At 42.4% G+C, this 20,446-nt stretch overlaps 3 protein-coding genes across 4 annotated transcripts; 2 read left to right on the top strand and 1 right to left on the bottom strand.

Moving 5' to 3' along the window:
- Window positions 1-759: 759 nt before the first annotated feature.
- Window positions 760-3,873, bottom strand: mcee (methylmalonyl CoA epimerase). The gene is made up of 3 exons (XM_079497847.1): window positions 3,734-3,873; window positions 1,351-1,691; window positions 760-1,147 (listed from the first exon to the last, which is right to left on the bottom strand). The coding sequence occupies exons 1-3, from the start codon at window positions 3,759-3,761 to the stop codon at window positions 995-997; spliced, it is 522 nt and encodes a 173-aa protein (XP_079353973.1). The 5' UTR covers window positions 3,762-3,873; the 3' UTR covers window positions 760-994.
- Window positions 3,815-11,603, top strand: mphosph10 (M-phase phosphoprotein 10 (U3 small nucleolar ribonucleoprotein)). The gene is made up of 11 exons (XM_079497840.1): window positions 3,815-3,950; window positions 4,420-5,062; window positions 5,329-5,480; window positions 5,557-5,734; window positions 5,962-6,103; window positions 6,224-6,291; window positions 6,852-6,989; window positions 9,245-9,355; window positions 9,848-9,955; window positions 10,039-10,278; window positions 10,428-11,603. Exons 1-11 carry the CDS (start codon window positions 3,865-3,867, stop codon window positions 10,578-10,580), a joined length of 2,019 nt encoding a protein of 672 aa, XP_079353966.1. The 5' UTR covers window positions 3,815-3,864; the 3' UTR covers window positions 10,581-11,603.
- A 345-nt stretch (window positions 11,604-11,948) lies between these two features.
- On the top strand, window positions 11,949-20,087 carry ist1 (IST1 factor associated with ESCRT-III). 2 transcript variants are annotated; one of them, XM_079497845.1, is made up of 10 exons: window positions 11,949-12,069; window positions 14,199-14,299; window positions 14,719-14,899; window positions 15,038-15,125; window positions 15,411-15,494; window positions 15,594-15,704; window positions 15,868-16,056; window positions 16,187-16,294; window positions 17,816-17,861; window positions 18,545-20,087. In XM_079497845.1, the coding sequence occupies exons 2-10, from the start codon at window positions 14,212-14,214 to the stop codon at window positions 18,712-18,714; spliced, it is 1,065 nt and encodes a 354-aa protein (XP_079353971.1). In that variant the 5' UTR covers window positions 11,949-12,069; window positions 14,199-14,211; the 3' UTR covers window positions 18,715-20,087. The 2 variants fall into 2 exon arrangements, with proteins under 2 accessions (XP_079353971.1, XP_079353972.1); XM_079497846.1 differs by lacking the exon at window positions 17,816-17,861 and having other exon boundaries at window positions 16,187-16,298.
- Window positions 20,088-20,446: the final 359 nt, after the last annotated feature.

Raw genomic sequence — 20,446 nt, 5'->3', positions numbered from 1 at the left:
TAATCCAAATAAAACACACACTTCCTTGCATTACACTACCTTTTAATTAGAGTAAAACAATTTAACATAAACAAATTTGTGTTCTGTCCAGCCCAAAACAGCATTCCAAACAATGGAACATGGGGGGGGGGGGGGGGATTACTGTAGGTATCGAAGGTGATGTTTTCTTTAACTATTTAGGGCTGCATTTGTACACTCAAAAATCACACCCATGTGAAGTGAGGGGCACTAATATATTAAAGTAACTCATGTTTCTATGATTAGGTGATGTAATGATGTAAAACAAACGGTGTCAAAACTAACATTAAATTATCTTTGTAAATGGCACCCCTCAAAAATCCCATAAACAATACATTATATTTCTCATTCAGTGACCTTTTATCATTGGGACCAAAATATAATCTAGGACGGCACTCTACAGATGACTACCGCAGAACAGTAGGGTTCGACACACAAATGTTTGAGAAGATGCAATTACAATGAGTCAACATTCAGTCGCAGTCACATGTGCAGTATATGTTCCCTATATGTTTTTTTTCCTTTTCTGCCTTTACTTATAGCATCAAGTGAAGACCGACAGGAAAGAGGGAGAGCGGAGAAGGGTAGAGACACGCAGCAAAGGTCACCACGAACGGGACCCGAACATGCGACGCCAACCCGTTTTAAGTCCAATTCAAGCAGGGAATATAAAAGTAGGAAAATATAATATATAAAAGCATGCCTGAATTTCTTTCATCTTTTAAAAAAAGGAAAGGTGACTTTGGGACAATGAAATTCATAGACATTTGTATTTATTCACAACAAACAGGCAAAGGCAAAAAAAGAAAACGAGTGGCTGTAGTATGAACAGACTTTGTCCATGCCCCATCTCTGAAATGCAAAGATAAGCCAATTACAAACTAAATTGAAATGAGTTACTGTACTGGAGGAGGAGGAATGGTGATTTGAATTAATGACTCAGTAACACCACAGAGTTGAGCAGACAAAGTAGAGCTTAGGCCTCTTCAAGCTCAACAAGTACACCATCACAGTCTTTTGGGTGGAGAAACATGACTGGTTTCCCATGAGCACCTATTCGGGGTTCTGGTGACAGCATTCTGATGTTCCTGGCCTTCAGGTCAACTATTGCAGCATTGATGTCATCAACCTATAACCACAGGACATAGACAATTGCTATAATGAATCACCTTAATCATAAATAATCCAATTATCAACTTAACACTGTTGAAAAACGTTTGGCTAATGGGACTTTGAAATGTATGTGATTATGGACATTTCTAGTCATGTCTAGAAATATGTAAACACAGTCCACCCAAGTCACACATCCAAGTGCATTTCACTTGAGCTCACCTCAATACAAATGTGGTGCATCCCTCCCGCCTTATTCTTCTGTAGGAAACCAGCGATTGGACTCTTCTCTCCCAGGGGGTGAAGAAGTTCTAGTTTGGTATTACCCAGCTCCACAAACACTGTGTAGACTCCATGCTCTGGCAGGGGCACCTTGTCACTAACTGTTGCCCCCAGGACATCCCGGTAGAGAGCGGTGGCCTTTTCCATGTCTGGGACAGCAATGGCAATGTGGTTCAGTCTCCCGACCTTCCATAGTGGACCAGGAATGCCCTGCTGGAGGGATGCTGTGGTTGAATGTCTTCTTAGGAGTGTGTGGCGAGTGCACCTAGAAAGCCCTGAAACTACAGTAGAGTGCAGTTTCGTGAGATCGTTTTTCTAATGCAACACAGATTGATAAGAAATAATTCATAGGTACATATGCAAACTGTGTTCAATACTTCTATCTGTGAGAGAGAGGCTGTGTCATGTCTATGCTCTGAACTATATTAAGAACAAGAATGCCTATCATCGCACTGACCATTTGATGACGTGCACCACACAACCCACACACTGACCATTGCCTAGCATGTCGTCTTTTGATTGATTGATTGAAAAATGTATTAACAGTTTGCAGAATTACAGTACATTTCAAGCACAAACTCAATACAAAGGCTGTTAACTGTGAGTGGACGACCCAATTAAGCATTACACTTGTTTCCAATAGGGTCCACAATGTTCAATTCATCAAAAACATTTAGAGACGTACAAATAGACACTTCTATATAGACAAAGGACAGAACAGGAATTCATCATAAAGGAGGTAAAAAGGGAAAAGAAACATATACAGTGAGGGAAAAAAGGGGTGGGCGGTGGGGGGATTCACGTTCAGCTCCGTTCATTTGTTTGTTTTCCTTGGAGGAGCTGCGTTGGGTCCCCAAGTCGGCTCCGTGGCCGTACCTTGAGTTGGCTGTGTGGCCGTGACCGTCTCTTGTGTTGTCCTTGTGTTGGGTCCCCAAGTCGGCTCCGTGGCCGTACCTTGAGTTGGCTGTGTGGCCGTGACAGTCTCTTGTGTTGTCCTTGCGTTGGGTCCCCAAGTCGGCTCAGTGGCCATACCTTGAGTTGGCTGTGTGGCCGCGACCGTCTTGTGTTGTCCTTGCGTCCGTGTTTGAGGGATTCCGATTTTACAGGGGCCAGTTTCGAATTGCAGCCGTCCGTAGGTGCCCTTTGAGAGCGGTTTTGAAGGAGTCAAGGGATTCGCATGTCTTAATGACTGTTGGTAGGGCGTTCCACATTTTGGTGGCATAGGAGCGAAAATAATTTAGTCCCTTGTTTGTGCCGAATCTGGGTTGTACATGGTTCGTTGTACTCCCTCTGGTGTTGTGGGTGTGGACTTCGTTAACATTAAGGAAGTATCTAGACAGGTACATGGGTATCTTGGTGGTGTATCGAATCTTGTGGACCAGACCCATTGCAAGATGCTGTACTCTGTCGTCGACCCTAAGCCATTCCAGCCTGTCGAAGTGGGCAGGGGTGAGGTGGGTTCGGGGGGCGAGGTCAAGTAGGAGCCTGACCAGTTTGTTTTGGGAAGTCTGGAGCCTGGTTTTAAGGGCCTTTGAGGTGCTGTGGTACCAGGAGGTGCATGCATAGTCAAAGAAACCCTGTACAAGGGCTCCTGTTAAGGTCTTCAAGGTTTTTTTGTCGACCAGTGAGGAGATCCTAACAAATTTGAGATGTGTATTAGCCAATCAGTTTAAAACCCAAAGTGATAGAGAGAGCTACATGTATTATTAGGGACATGAATATTTCTGTAAACATATGGCAGCTGTATAAAGAGTCAAAGACTTTAGCTCTCGAGAAAGAAGGAGGAATGGAGAGAGAGCGGAGTGAGAACATCACAGAGAGATAGACAGAGCTGGTTGTCTGGGACACCTTCCGGGGTCTTGGAATCTGTGCTACGGCTGTCACTCAATAAACTAAAGATGAACACCACTTCATTTCCCAAAATACTCATCAAATTGGTGTCACGACCAGGCAAAAACCGCGCACACACACACACACACACACACACGGTATTCAGAATCAGGTTTCCGAAAGAGGCTATGTATCAGGATGGAACAGCGTCTGATGCGACATGGTTCGGGGGAAATAATATAATCGCAAGGCATGGAACATATTTTACCATGTGCAATAAGTTTATATCAACAAGTACGTTACACGCGCGCATGATGTAACTGACATAGCAAACATAGTAGAAAGCAGACTTTCAGCCTTTATTCAATTATGTTAATATCTGATAATAAAACAAAAATAACTGAGCTGTGAGCTCAGCTGACGCTTGAGAACTTAATTGAATCGAACGGGGCATAAACACATCTGTTAAACCATGACACAAACACAAACCTACCTGCAACCTTCAGCACGGTGGACGCCATATTTCCAGCAGTACCCCGGAACCTTTTCACATTACGTAGAGTTCTGGGGGGACCTATTTACCCGAAACACACGTGTGCCCATGTGAGGGGAGCTGATTCAACGATGGCTACCGAAGATGTGCGAGCTATGCTGGAGGACTGTGCAAATAAATTAAATATAAAGACTCGTCACACAGAAAACTTCCTAGAGTAAGTTCAGCCGTGTTTACACTTTCTTAAAAATACATGTCTCAACATGTCTTGTTTTGAGAATGCTAGCATGCGTGATCACTGTGATAACTGGGTAGCTAGCAGGCTAGCACAGCATGCACACTGTTGTCAGTAAACTCAACTGTGTGATAACAAAACTTGTGCTGCCCGATAAAGGTGGCTAACTGGGATTAAAATGTCGGCGGTGTATTGAAGTTTGAACAACACACTGTCAAATCAACACATACACTGTGCGTGTCAACTCTTTACAGTAGAAATAATATAACCAATGGTCCTGTTGAGTTAAAAATCATTAGGGTCAATTTTGTTCCATTGTGAGTTAAATAAACACTGAAAATGTCCCGGTGTAGCAATAGCAACCTCAGAGGCTCAGACCCTGTTGATATCACTCAAATGATCCGATTGTTACACTGACTGACTGTCACAATGTTGTTTTCTTTTTCCCCAGACTTCAAGATGATGTGGCAGCAGACTTTACGTTGCTCACAAAGGTTCTATATGACTTCCACAAGGGGCAGGAGCCCGGGGATTGTAAAAGCAGCCCCTTGGAGCAGTTGGTGGTGGAGGACTTTGATGAGGAGCAGATCTGGCAGGAGCTGGAATTGCAGAACACTGCTGTGCTGAGACATTTTGAGACTGTGGTCAATGACATTATCTCAGATGATGCATTGACTATCCTGGAGGAGGAAAAAGATGAGGACAACATTGATGAGGAAATGGCGGAGGATATTGGTGAAGAGGAGGAGGAGGAGCCACACAAGAAGCCTAAGAAACAGTGTGAGGATGGGGAAGGGGATTTCACAGATGAGGATTCTGATTTAGATTTTGACGTGGACGCTTTGGAAAAACGAGAGAAGCTAAGGAAACGGGCTGTAGGCAAGGCCTCTAAGGCAGCGGGAGTGCCCTCTGAGGTTGATGACAAGTTCTTCAAGCTGTCAGAGATGGAATCCTTTCTGGATGATATGGACAAGCAGGAAGGGAAGGAGGGGGTGGAAGACATAGACTATTTTCAGGACTTACCCTCGGATGATGACGATGATCTTGACCTAGATGAAGACGTTTCTTTTAAAAAACAGAAGAAACACGGAGCTGTAAGTCAAGTCATTTCTTGCCATTATGTAACACATAAAAGTATTAAACACATTTGAAAATCTTGAAGATCTACCAGCTCACAACAGATTTTTTAATGAGACTTTAGTAGTTAATTGAATTACTACTATACAAAAATACTTAAACAAATTGGTAATAAATCAGTATAGTATATATTTGTATTGTAATGTATATATTTGTATTGTAAAGTAGCAGAAATAGTGACACAGTGTGTAGCAGGATACATGTTAATTCCAATTTATTGCAGCTGAAGAGTTCCCGGAATCTCAAGTACAAAGACTTCTTCGATGCTGTGGAAGGTGAATCTGGTAAAGCAGACCACCAGTCAGAAGACGAGGATGACAGCATGGATGGCATGCAGGAAGACCCTGAAGAGGAAGATGAGGATGATGAAGATGAGTAAGTGAAATATAATTAAATTAAGTAATGTAAATTGATATTTGATGCCAGCTAATGTGCATTTATTCTGTACCAGGGACACAATTAAGGAGAAAGAGATGAGACAGAAAAAAGTGACCTTTAACCTTTCTGGAGAAGAGGAGAGTGAGGGAGAAGAGAGTGAGGGAGAAGACATCGAAGACATTTTAGGAAAGAAGGAACCAAACTCAGAAAAGTCTGCATACAAGTCATCATTTGAGAAACGACAAGAAAAGGTATCCTAACTTGTCCTTTTCATTATGTTATTGTATTTTTATTTCCTCTATGTTGAATTCACTTTTTTACATTTGCACTGTTTGCTGTGTTTATGGTCTGGTCATGGTATAGCAGTGTTACTAGTTTACACTAAGTTTTATGTTAAATGTTGTCACTTACTGACTAGGCCTTGATAACATGTGTCATATCAACTAGCTATCATACATTCTCTGATTCCTGCGTTCAGATGAAAGAGAAGATCCAAGAGTTGGAGAAGTCAGCGCTTGGAGAGAAACCATGGCAGTTGTCTGGAGAGGCGACAGCTCAGACTCGTCCAGAGAACAGCATGCTTGAGGAAGATGTGCAGTTTGATCAGGCATCCAGGCTGGGTAGGTGTGGCAATGCTATGTGTTCCTCATGTTTGTGTGTACAAGAGACGGCAGCATTGATTACAAACCATTTTTGTGCTTTGTGTAGAAATCAGTAGTAATTTTGTTACTCTCTCCTAGCCCCTGCTGTCACAGAGGAAACTACACTACTGCTAGAGGATATTATCAAACAGAGAATAAAAGATCAGGTCAGTATATGGATCCTACATTACAATACTATATATTCTTTACACTTGGGAGTGTAAACATTGGACATTTAGTTCCTCAATATTAAAGGACAAATGACAGTTTCCATTCAAAGTTGTTTTCTGTGCATCAAGATAACCCGTCTGTTTGCCATGCACATTGGTATAAAACCAGTCACTATCACCACACATGACGGAGCAGATGAATCACACGGTCATGTCAGGCTCTCGGAGTGTGTGTGGGTATGGCTGATTTAGGGGACAGTCAGTCACACATGGGTGATGGCAGGGGAGTTGCTAACAAATGCTGAGGCGTCAAACTGTCGTGTGTAGAGATTCTAACTCCATGCGACAGCATTTGAAGCACCACAACCGGAAGCTAACCTTGGCTCGCATAGAATGAATGTGACGTGAGTGTCGTGTATGATTGTGTGACCACAACCAGCCCAGAGTTGAAATAATTTAACTTAGGCTAGTTTTGTCTGCATAGATCGGCCTTAACCCACCCCAGCTTCCCATATTGATACTGTATCACAGCTCTTTGACATGTTTTGTTTCATCAGGTGTTTGATGATGTGGTGCGTAAGAATAAACCCAAAGAGGACGCGTTTGAATACAAGAAGAGGTTAACGTTGGACCATGAGAAGAGCAAGCTGAGCCTGGCACAGGTTTATGAGAAGGAGTACCTCAAGATGACACAGGTTTGTCTCCCTTTGTCCTCTTCTACCAGTGATTCACTCAGAGACAGGCTGATCTACAGTACTGCTCTGTGCCAAAAATTCACACACACACCAGATTTCATCTATTATACATTTGAAAAGGTGTCCCCAAGACAGGAACAAAAGGCACCAGCTACTACGTCACTGACACACTGCAACACACACTGCAACAACCCACTAAACACACTAACACGTCACAGACTTACCCTCCGCGTCGTTCGTTCCCTATCTCCTCATGTCGCGCCGCACGCCCAGACTCAACACCAGCCGCCTAAACATTGTCATTGCACTGCCACTAAAGCCGCCTCCCGTCCACACGCGCAAACAATATCAATATCAATAATAAACACAAACACGCCACAAGCACCGACACCCCCGCCTAATTTGTTGCCACGTCTATGACAACAAGCACCGAAAAAATGCCATTCAACACGCTACTTACACACACTACCACTCGCTTACAATACGCGGACCTGGCAACACTACATCTCCCATTTGCTCACAGCCCACCACGTGACCCACACACACACATACCAAAACCAAGTAGAAGAAGAAGAACTAGAACTACACAGCGCACACTCTGATTCTAACTTGGACACTTACCATAATGCTAACACGACCGCGTCGACACCTGGCGTGGTACAAGCGGGACAAACCCAGGCGCATATATGGATACCAACAACAACACTACACGCACACGCGCGCTGCAACAACAAACAGCTACGTACAGTGTCAGTGTGTGTGTGCGTGCGTGCGTGCGTGCGCGGGGGGGGAATTTGGATCGCCTCGCGATGCCGCGACAATGGCACTACACTACACAGGGCTCGCCAGTGCCACTACGTACTCGCATTTGCAACTTACAATATCACCGTGCGAGTTGTAACATTCACTTTGTAGCACCGCTGCGACTACACAATCCAAACTTCTTTACAGCTACAAGTTGCGCCGTTTACATCCACAACAATGTGTCACTCTCTCGGTTCTGCACCGCTGCTGGAGAAGTATAGCACTGTCGAAGGCAGCGCAACTACTCCCCCCCCCCCCCCCCCCCCACACACACACACACACACACACACCCCAGAGAGGGAGGAGAGAGAAGAGAGCGAGAGAGAGACAGAGCACACACGTCTTCACGTAGGAACACAGATAGACAAAGACAGCGCTTTCCAGTCCTTAGTAACTCCTTACCTTTTCTCTCACATTGTTTTCTTAGCTTTGTGACTGACCAATGACAAGCAGATTGTATTGTCTGCAAAGCAACTATGTGTCTGTCACAAATAAAAGTTCTGTCCTGCAAGCCCATGTCATGTCAACACAGACAAGGCAGCTGTGCGCGCGGTGACTCCTGCAAATTACACTGACCCAATATTATTTTGTACAACCTAGCAAAGCATAACATATGATGGTTTGGAGAATAGGCTGGTCTCTCTTTTTACAAGACATACGCCATTGCATACAGGTTCTCAACCTTTTTAATTTCAAGGACCCCCATAACTCTGACAGTAAAACCAAATGGACCCATAAGAGTCCCATTTGATTCCATTTGTACAGTATCAGAGTTAAAAGTTATAAAACAGTCCATTGGGTTCCATTTGTACACTCTCAGAGTTACACACCTGTAGGGTCCACTTGGTTCCATTTGTACACTCTCAGAGTTACAGACCTATAATGGGTCCATTTCGAACCCCCTCAAGGAACCATGAGGGTCCCTGGATCACACCTTTGAGAGCCACTGCTTTCAAAAAATACATAACTAATATAGAGCATATTTGATCAATTTAATGTTAGGCTACAGATTATTTTGACATCTGAATTTAACAGAACCGCCCACGCACGACACATGCACATGCACGACGTGCACGCGCATGTCCACATCCACATGCACGCGCGCATGTGTCCTCTTTTTGCTCATTCAGAATATGGTATGCCTACACACTTAAAATAATGCAAACACGCAAATTGCGCAAACGACTGCATTGACACCTGGCGTGGAACAAACGGGACGAACCGAGGCGCATATATGGATAACAACAACAACACTACACGCGCGCGCGCACACGCGCTGCAACACAAAACAGCTGCATAAAACGCGTGTCACTGTGGACTTCTGTATCTGTGGACTTCTGTATCGCAACGCGGGGCAACGCAACTCTGGGATGAGCGGGCCGAAGGCCCGCGAAATTCTAGTAAACTACAACACAAATGTGTGTAAATGGTCCTTTTTTCTTGCATTTCAGGAAAAGACAGATGAAGTTGAAAAACCAGCCCATGTGGAAATTCAGAAGCTTATGGACACACTTTTCCTGAAGCTTGATGCTCTTTCCAACTTCCATTTCACTCCCAAACCAGTAAGTGTGAAATAATAACAAAACACAATTTCCTACAGTGAATATGGTCTCAAAATTATTGATGCATCCTTGGGAGAAAAAGGTAAACAATTGCCACTGTTGGGGAATTGGATGGTAAATTAGAGAGTTGGCAACATGACTTGCCTTTTTTGAAAGATTTCCCATGACTGGGCATCTTGGAAAGTATTTAATAAGCCAGCAGAATGTACAGGCATTTTTTCTATTTCTCACTCCCTGCCTGGTGTGAAGGACTTTTAAATTTGATCTGTAATTTACATATTGAAATGTATTTAGATGCATTACTATTGTATGCCTATTTCTTCACCGTAGCTTTTTATTTGTTATTGCATGCAGATTGATGAAAGTAATTCCTTGAGACATATGACAGGATAATGTCATTTTATTTAAAATAGTTTCCTGAAGTTTTACAATCCAAAAAGTTGCAATGTAGTAGTGAAAGGCTACACTCACACTTCCCATCCTGTTCCACAGCCTGTCCCTGAGGTTAAAGTGGTGTCTAACTTGCCTTCCATCGCCATGGAGGAGGTGGCTCCAGTCAGTGCTAGTGATGCTACTCTGTTGGCACCAGAGGAAGTCAAGGTTTGTTAGACAATATACCAGCTGATATTATTTTGTGTGTGTAGATTATTGAAAAATTGACAATAATTCATCTCTAACCAAAGGAGAAGAGCCAAGCGGGTGATGTGCTTGGTGACACCGAGAAGACGTCAACAGACAAGAAGCGTGAGAGACGCAAGAAGAAGACGGTGAAGCGTATCAAAATTAAGGAGAAGGAGAGGCGACAAAAGGAGAAGGAGGCCACTCAGGCCACTAGAGGTGGTGAAAACAAAAAACAAACCAAGGCAGAGGTGGCACAAAACCTCCAGAAAATCACGAAGGGGGGCAAAGCCAAAATTCTTAAGGTTAGTGTCAAAGTGGTATTGAAAACAAATCAGACGTCATATATATACAGTATAAGAGTCTGAGAATATGTGTCCTGTATGATAAACACGGTAAATAGATGGCAAACTGAGTAAGCTGAACTTAACACTGATAAACTTTCTTGTTACAGGATGAAGGGAAAGACAAGGCTGTACGTTCCTCTCAAGCCTTCTTCTCTCAACTGCAGGATCAGGTTAAAAGCCAAATCAAAAGTGTCAAGGACCAGGCCTTGAAGAAGAAGAAGAAACTTAAGGAAGTGTCTGTCGGCAAACTCAAATTATAGTTATGTTGGGACGTTAGAGTAGATTGAAGGAGTTGATATTTGCACACTAGATAACAGCTCCTAATACTTAGCAACATTTCCACCTAACAGGGTCAGGTGGCATTTGCCTGGGTTGAAAATAATTACAAAACATTAAACCCTACTCATTTAGTGCCTATGTTGGACTTTTCTACCAGTGGGGATGGATTATGATGCTGTGGAGGTGTCTCCTGGAGGATGGGCTAAAATGCACCATTTACCATGATGCTGAATGGTAGCGTGTAGTTGGGGAACCCTTAGTTCTGGTAGGGTGGAGAATAATAGGAGTTCAAGGATAATACACGCACATATAAGTGAATTTCTGGTCTGGATAAAAGAGTCAAGTAAAACACCCGCAAACCATTGTGAATGCTCCCACAGTCTATTAAACGAGCAACGTCAAAACGTTTGTTTAAGAAATACAAATGTATTGTATTTTTTTGAGGGGGAGAATAATGCCCTCTAGATCTGAGGCAGGAATGTGAATGAAACCAGCTGGGAGTACCTCTCTTCCTGTACACATATATGCAGTTTGACCTTGATGAGAATGGAACTCGGTCCACTCTACGCAGAGCATACTCGCGTCCTCCCTACGGAAAGGGAAAGTGGGTATTTTGGTCACTATTTTCACATGTATGTGTCCTCTGCATTTAGGCGCTATAAATACAGCGTCCAGGGACCAGTTAGGGGTTGACTGCACAAAGAATCTGGCATTTGCCTGATGTTGAAGAGCCTATTAGCATTAAGTCAGTGTATAAAATTCTAAATGTTTAGTCAATCAAGTATTGGGAGCTGTATTTCAGTATGCGGATATTCTTTTATACTTTACTGTGCTAAAGAGTGATAATTTCTTTGTACAGATATCTTTCTTTTTGTAAAGAAACTTGCAATATCTTAACCAGTCAGTAAAAAGAAAATAATGTGCCCTGAGTTGTTTTAAATATTTATGTGGAATGACTGAGGGTTTAAATCTGTTGTAATAAAGTTTATATCGTGAAAATACAGTATCTTTCTCACATGGGTTCCTTTGATAGACGGCAAAAAGGCAATACTGTTTTCCTACTATATTGAACCAAGCACAATTTCCTCTTTGATCATTCAAGCTTTCTTTTATTTTAATTATTATTGTGATTTAAACTAATGTCAAATCATATGGGTGTAAGGGACTGAAATCCTTTGAATACATAATTCTTGTGGGCGGTGTTGATGTAAACAAGTCACAGATGGGTTTTTAAAATAGAATAGAATGTATCTAATGTGAAGGAAGGCATAGTAGACCAAATTATTTTGTGCACTTGTCTGTGTATGTCTCAGCGCACTCTAGTGGTGAATATAATTCAAGCCGCCCACAAAAATACCCATGACGTAACGAATGGATCATATTCTCACGGAAGTGAAACGGCAGACCAGAAACTCAGGCAACGACCCAAATAAATTGACGTTTGACAGACTTTCCTGAGGATACACGCAGGTACTGTCGCTGTCGGGTGTTTATTTGACATTACTATATGAACTGCTAACAGCTTCGCTCTTTATTTTTGTCGTCCAGATACTGTTGCACCTTTGATTAAGACTCAAACCTCTGTTACTTTAGTTAGCCTGATGTTTAGCTAAGGTAGCTAGCAGTTCAGATTTCAGACAGGCTAGCCAGCTAAAGTTAGCGCTGCACATTTCTCTCCAGTACGTAACGTCGTAACCTTACCGTCATTATCAGATATAATAAATACACTGTGGTGGGGAAATAAGGGACAAGCTATTTAATCATGTTAACCAAAAATACATAGCCTACTTATCCCGGTAGGTTTTAGTGTTATCTATCTAATGTTGCCAAGCGAGTTTGTGTTTTTGTCCTGTGTGGTCATGCTCACATGATGTCATGAGTCAACGGACCAGAAGTGTAGAACCAAAACAATAGAGGGTATGCGCATGCATAAAGTGAATGGGAAATCGAGTGGAAAAGTGAGTTTAACGTCGCTTAACATCGTCTAATGCAATCAGATAGGACTTTTCTGTTTGGGTGTATGGGCTGTCAAGGCCAGAAAGTAGTGTTTTGCCACTCAGTAGGCGTTCCCACATAACTTCCTGGTTTGATGATGATGTCACGCGCATACCCTCTATAGCTATATGACGTCATAGGTTTCGATCATGTATCTTTTTTTTGCCATTGACAGTAAAAGGGGAATTCAGGTCAAATGTTTGCTAAATCTTGTCCCCAATCACATGTCTCAATATTTGCCATTGACAATGAACACAACAGAGAAATGACGTCAGAATTCCGCTAAATATGAGTAAATTAAACGCCATTGACATTTAAAAACGAGAAAATCAGATAACCAATCACAGGCAACAGGCATTCTGATTGTCCAGTATGAGATGATGCATGATGATGTATGGTGATAAGAGCTGATAATTCCGCTAAATATGACGTAAATTAAACAAAACATTAAACGCCATTGACATTGAAGGGAGAACTTACGTCATGTAAACAAGCAACATAAATTTAAAATTGATGTACGATGACAAGAGCGCCCCTCATTTCACACAGGTGTGATTTATTTTGGGGATCAAGTATACAGGGTATGCGTGTGACATCATCATCATAGCAGAAGTTATGCAGGAACGCCAGTGAGTGGCAAAAAACTACTTTCTGTCCTTGACAGCCCATACATCCAAACAGAAAAGTCCTATCTGAATGTATTAAACGACGTTAAACAACATTAAAGTCACTTTGTGCATGTGCATACCATCAGGCCTCTATTGTTGATGAAGTTGTAGTTGTTGCCACGGAAACGAGGCTTGGTATGATGAAGGCGCCCAATTTGGTAGGATGAAAGCATGACGTCACATTGCCTAATATAAACTGGCGTATACCGTATAATGAAGAGAAGTGCTTAGCGCATTATTGCAAGTAAGTGGTAATCCAATAACAAAAGTAAAAATATTATTTAACTGTGATTGACAGCTCCATTCGTCCCTTCGTACCCGGGCTTTTGCTGCCCGGGCACCCAGACTCTGGAATGACCTACCTCTGGCTTTAAGGCTATCTAACTCAGTGTCAACTTTCAAATCACTTTTGAAAACATATTTGTACACTAAAGCCTTTTCTTAGATTTATCATGTTGCTCATTTTTCATGTCCATTATGTATATGCTTTGGTTCTATTATTGTCTTATACTGTCTATTTTATGCATTTCATTTGATTGCTGTTGGTTATCCCTTGACACTGTAAAGCACTTTGTAAACATTGTTTTCAAAAAGTGCTTTATAAATGAAGTTTATTACTAATATTATTCGTAAACCATCTACCTAAATACAGTCCTTTGACGTAATACGTGAGTTCTCTCTAAGGTAATGGAGAACCTCTCTAACAATAGTTGTTGATTTTGAGGTGTATGCACAGCTTCGTGTCTTTGTGTGTACGAGCACAGTGATCAAAATGTGATGATTTGATTGGCTGAGCACGGAATGTCATGTATGATGATAAGAGCGCCCCGCACTTCACACGAGTGTGATTTGTTTTTCCATGGTAGTGACTGACGGAGTGACAGGCTCTTTCCCATCGTCCTGTCCACAGAGAACTGACCATCATTCTGTCCACAGAGAACTGACCATCATGCTGGGAGGAGGTTTCAAAGCAGAGAGGCTCCGGGTCAACCTGCGGCTGGTCATCAACCGCCTTAAACTATTGGAGAAAAAGAAGAGTAAGTTCAACTTGATCCACTCGTACTTATCTTTTGACTGTCATAGATGTACAGTATTTGATTGATTCTGACATCTGTGTATGACAGTCTTTGACACTTTCCCCAAAGAGTGTTTAGAGTTCTGTGTACATCTCCATAAATGTAAAAAAAATCTAAATATAAACTTACCGGACCATAACCTATTATGTAAAGGGCCACAGAACTCTAAACTCTATTTGAGGAAAGTCACCAGACTGCCACAGGTACACAAATGTCAGTCTGTGTCTATGACAGTCTTGATCCAGGGCTACACTCTTACCGAACAATTAGCTACGGTACATTAAATCCTTTCATTTTAAGTTTAAAATGTATGTTACAGTAATCTTTCATGGTGGGTCTAACTGTGCCCTCTTTCTCTGTGTGATTAATTTGAACTCTAGCGGAGCTAGCTCAGAAGGCAAGAAAGGAGATCGCAGATTACCTGTCATCAGGGAAGGATGAGCGGGCACGGATTCGTGTTGAGCACATCATCAGAGAGGACTACCTGGTGGAAGCCATGGAGATCCTGGAGCTATACTGTGACTTACTGTTGGCACGCTTTGGTCTTATTCAGTCTATGAAGTGAGTGGCTTGGCTAACGCTCATAATGTATTCAATTAAGAGACACCGTAGGACAGTGCTTTTATGACTAGTAGGCACTAACTGTTTTACTTCCTTGTCATCACTGTGCTCTCTTCCTTCAACCCATTTTCCTGTCAGGGAGCTTGACCCTGGCCTACAGGAAGCTGTATCCACCCTTATCTGGGCCGCTCCCCGTCTCCAGTCAGAGGTGGGAGAACTCAAAATAGTAAGTATTATATGTATTTATTGTAAGTTAGATGTTGACTAGTCTTATTTTAAGACGACCTATCTCTTCCACAATCTTTGAATGCACCAAAGACAGTCTGTAACTAAGGAAGCTGTCATCTTCCCCTGGGAAAATACTTTAAAAATGTATTTTTAGTTTGACCACTTAAAGACCACACTTGAGAGACCCCGGTCATCCCTATACAGGGTCCTCTACCTAAACTTAGTGCAATTTACTCAAATGTAAAGGCTTGGTGGATTGATAATTTGATCTCCCTACTTGCAGGTGTCTGACCAGCTGTGTGCAAAATACAGTAAGGAGTATGGCAAGCTATGCAGGACAAACCAGATTGGCACAGTCAATGACAGGGTAGGTGTTTTATTCCCATGAGTCTTTTCATTGTGTCCATGGGTGTAGAGTTACTTGTTGTAGAACATTGAATTGCATGTCCAATCTTTATTATTTCAGCTGATGCACAAATTGAGTGTGGAGGCCCCTCCTAAGATCCTGGTGGAGCGCTACTTGATTGAGATCGCCAAGAACTACAATGTGCCCTATGAGCCAGACGCCATGGTCAGGGTGAGATATCTTTGCTTTCTAACTTTAGAAAACCTCATGAGGTATAAAGTCACAAACCATCACACATTCTATTTGATACTACAGTTCGACATACTGTAAGACGACTAACTGTAGAACAAACGTAAATAACCAATGGCCTCTGACTATGTGGTTGTCTCTGCAGCCTGACCTCTGTCCTGGCGAGGAGGCAGACTTGATTGACGTGGACACTATGGACAATAAGAAGGGTGGAGGAGGAGGAGGAGGAGGAGGTGGTGGAGGAGGTGGAGGAGGTTTCACTGCTGGTGCTATGCCCATGCCAATGCCCATGCCAATGCCAACCGCGTTCAACTATCCTCCTCCCAGAGGAGCAGTAAGTCATCCTTGCTCATTATGTTGATGCCATTTACAGTCAAAGAAATTGAGGGTTATAAGGCATCCCTGTTAGAGAGAGAGAGATTCTTTGTTCTGATTTGTACCTACCTTGTTCATTGGTTCTCCAGGAGCCCTATGGTGCCCCTGTTGGGACCTACAACAGTTTTAACAACTTCCAGCCCGGTATGGGAGGAGGGCCCCCTCAGTTGCCCAGCTGTCCCCCCACATATGAGTCTGTAAGTGACTGAGCCCTTCAAACCCTTGCCCCCCCACTCCTTCCTGTTCCAGCCACTGCACTCAGATGGACAGATGGACAGGGCAGGGCACCACTCAGGGAAGAGCAGTTCATTTTAGCTTGTCTGTCACCTGACTTTTCTTCTGCAGTCTTATGTTAACATTGTGGCCTCTAGTTTGACTGTGGTATAGTGTTAATGTTTGGTTTTGCAAATTTGACACATCATAGCAGTATCGATAAAGCTGGCACTAACAAAACAATCGGACCGATTTAAAAAGGAAAAGCCACCACAAGAACTTTTATTCCAATTTATATGAGCTTTTTATGTTCAATGTGTGGGCCTTTTATCGTATCCAGATTCCAGTCAACATTGTTCTCCAAATAAAGAGGTAGAATTATGTAATATTTGTTTGCCGAGTAGATATGGCTTTCATTAGTAACACATTATTTGTCAGTAGATTGTAAATTGCACACGCCCACATCAGGAATGCCATACATACACCATAGCGCCGATACCGTGTCTGCATGGATCTCGGATAAAACACTGCACTGAGTGTGCCAGGTTATTGCCCTCAAACTAGAGGCCACACAGTCTTTGGGTTATGGAGCTAAGATCACTTGGGTACTATATGAACTGCTTATTACTAACCATGTACTCAATAATTGCTTGAATGTGTATTAATAGAACTGGAAGTTTGACCGGTTCGGCCAGTCTTGCTCACGCCAACAACAACTAAAAAAGAGAGAGGGGAAAAAAAGAAAGATCACACCCGTGTGAAGTGGTGCAACTCCGTGTGGGGGTCCCCGGGGGGGGGGGGGGGGTCCAGTTTTATATTAACTGTAGATGGTGTAAGTGCATTAACGGTGAGGAAAGCAGCTATCATCCTTCGCATAATACTTTTATGTACAATGTGGAATCATTTGAGCTTGCATGTGCTGTGAGAATGAGAACAAAGCTGTCTCGAACTGCATGGCCATTGTCTTGGATTAGTGTAGCTGGATAGGTTGAACAGGCCAGAGTGATTAGTGTAGCTGGATAGGTTGAACAGGCCAGAGTGATTAGTGTAGCTGGATAGGTTGAACAGGCCAGAGTGATTAGTGTAGCTGGATAGGTTGAACAGGCCAGAGTGATTAGTGTAGCTGGATAGGTTGAACAGGCCAGAGTGATTAGTGTAGCTGGATAGGTTGAACAGGCCAGAGTGGATTAGTGTAGCTGGATAGGTTGAACAGGCCAGAGTGTACATACTTTTTTGTCAGAGGATAAAATGTTCCACATACGATTTGGTTAAGGCATGTTTAGGTTTATTAGAAGGTGATGGGCTTTCCCAGGAATGCAATGGCTGGATTTCCTACCTACACTTTCTTTCTCTCCATTATAATGATAATCACCTACTGGCTCACCTGCTGCTGAGTCATATAATTGAATGGTTATGTCATTTTCATTTGATTACTAACCTTTTATAACACAATTTCATGTGAGGGGATGATTGTTTGTCTGTAATGCATTATGCATATGTTTCAGATCGATGATCTATCTCTCAAACCCTCTGATCCTTCCCAGGCAATGGGTGAGTTCTGTTGGATGTATCCCATGTAAATTGAGCAAAGTCTAATGATTGTCAAGTTGTCCTTTTAATTATTGTACCTTCTAATATGTGTGGGTATGTGTGACATTTTAATTGGCACACGTATCATTGATTTCTCCACTCAGTCTGAACTCAGTCTGACCATTTATTTATAATTTTACACTGCATATTGAGTTAGGTGTGTAATTGTAACACCTCATCTATTCTTCTACACTGCCAGCGATGCGAGAGAGCGAACAATGAAATCGCATTAGACTGCATGTTTTTCATTGTGACTGCTGCGACGTACCGCAAGCGACAACGCGCCATACATCGACTTTGTCCACCCCTCCTATATTCGCTCGCAGGGTCCCTATTTGAACGAGGTTTCGCGACCCTAAACACTTGTATTGTTTGAGATCTACACGCTATTTATCAGTTATATTTGATTGGTTCAGGCTACGTCGCAATGCAATGGCTGACGCTTCATATCAGGACAGGTTTTCGTGCAATATCGCCATCGGAACGCTCGCTCCTTGCCTGTGTAGATGAGGTGTTATGCTGCGTTCAGATATACAAAGTGACAAATAGCCTGTGATCTTTGCATCTACCTCGTGTGAACGCAGCATAAGGTTGTGTGCAAACTGTGCATCCCTTTGATTGTGGTGTTGTATCCTTTTCTTCAGGCTTTTCTGGCCCCTCAGCTCGGATCTATGACAACAGTGCTTTGCCGGAGCTCCCCTCCGTTCCTGACACACTGCCTACGTCGTCCTTCGGCAGGAACACCACCTCCTCCGACGACATTGACTTTGACGACTTGTCACGACGGTTCGAAGAGCTGAAGAAGAAGACCTAAGTCACCGGGAGTGCTGCTGCTGTGCTACTCTTGTGTCGTCATCTCCACAGAACCAGGCCAGGAAAACTGTTAACCACTCTTAAACCACTCATACGGATTGTCCCTCCCTCCATTCTCTCCCTTCACATCACAGTGAAGATTGCTTCACTGAAATCTCACACAGATCTTCTCAAAGCTTAACTTTACCTCATTCAAACGCCAACCAGCTCACTAAGGGTGTGGTCGTTCACTCAGCTGTGTAGTCTGTAGAAATCTCAATGAAAGCATGAGTGAGCAGTGCATTTTTACACAATCAAATGAGTGAAAGATGCGTTTTGGATATTTAGTTTATCTTTGCTAGGGCTTTCACTTCTAGTGATTTTTACTAGTTTACTAGTTGCCTATAGGCAACTAGTAAACTTTTTTTTTTTAAATAATAGTTGTACATTTAAAAACTACATTGGTGACTAATTGTAATCTAGCTGATCTTAAGGCCTACAATAACGGGGAACTATCAACTAGTCAAGTCAAGTTACCAACAAGGTCGACTAGTGGATTTACTAGTCGACTAGTTGAATAGTCGACTAGTTGCTTAATAAAGCCCTAATCTCTGCTATGGTTAACATTTTCCCATTTGTCTTGGTCGCTTCTTGTTTGGACTACTGTTTGTTTTCTTTCATTACTCTTTCTTTTTTCCCCCTTGTCTTTTTCCAGGGAGTGGTTCACAGTTGTTGCGATTTACATAGTCTGATATTATCCAGCATTTCTTTGTATAGCTCTCATCTACTGCTGTGACACATAACTAAACCAGCCTGTCCAGTAATACCAGGTTTGTCATGTTGTCAGGGAAGTAGGTATTGGGTAATCCAGTCTGTACATCCCCTACCTGGTCATGTTAAATGGCCACAGTTTGTTGCAGTTCGATTTAAGGGACTATCCCAGCTCCTGAATGTGCAAGGAAGCCATAGGTTCACATTCGTTCACAATAATACATCTCTGTGACTTTAGAAACACTGAGGTTCTCACACTCCAAGGTGCATTCAGTGAAATGACAACAATGTATTTTCTACCAACCTGTGTTTACTTCCATCTTTGGCCTAATTATTATTATGTTTGTATTAACATTCACATAGCCTTTTTGCAAAAGCTCATGGCGACACGTCAAATCTCTTTTCAGACATATCTGTTCATTTTTCGTCATTTGTTGAGATTGCGGGCTGTTTGTTTTTCTGTACCCTCCCCCCCCAATGTAATTTCTTAAGGTGGTATATTATATAATGCTACAGATACACTTATTTAAATGATTGATTGATCTAACTGTAAAGCGAATTAATCATTTAATTTTGTTTTATATAGAGTTCTAACACAATAAAGCTTTTCAGTTTTACCACAAACTTGCACTTTATGTACTTGTGTTTTGATCCAAACTATAACATGTGTGGCCAAAGACAACCAACACAAGATTGATGGTGGTGGTGGTGGGGGGGTACTGTTTAGTACTGTTTACTAGTAGAGGGAAAGTGATTTGTTGTGCATGTGATACAGTATATATCCTGAATTTGCCTTAGTTATTAACATTTCTCATCAGAGGCCTTGCCAATCTGCATAAACATCCTTTGACACACGACTTGCACATAATATTTGATTAGTGTATAGAGGTTTTAAGGCCAAACCACACCAATGCAATTAGTAGTCACAACCCCTTTGGCCTTTCCAAATGCTTTTCTCTGTAAACAATATTACTTTGTTTTGA

The sequence above is a fragment of the Electrona antarctica genome (assembly GCF_951216825.1).
Source record: "Electrona antarctica genome assembly, chromosome: 3".
Taxonomy (NCBI): Eukaryota; Metazoa; Chordata; class Actinopteri; order Myctophiformes; family Myctophidae; genus Electrona; species Electrona antarctica.
The sequence above is the reverse complement of the archived record's forward strand: the minus strand, read 5'-3'. Positions and strand labels throughout refer to the sequence as shown.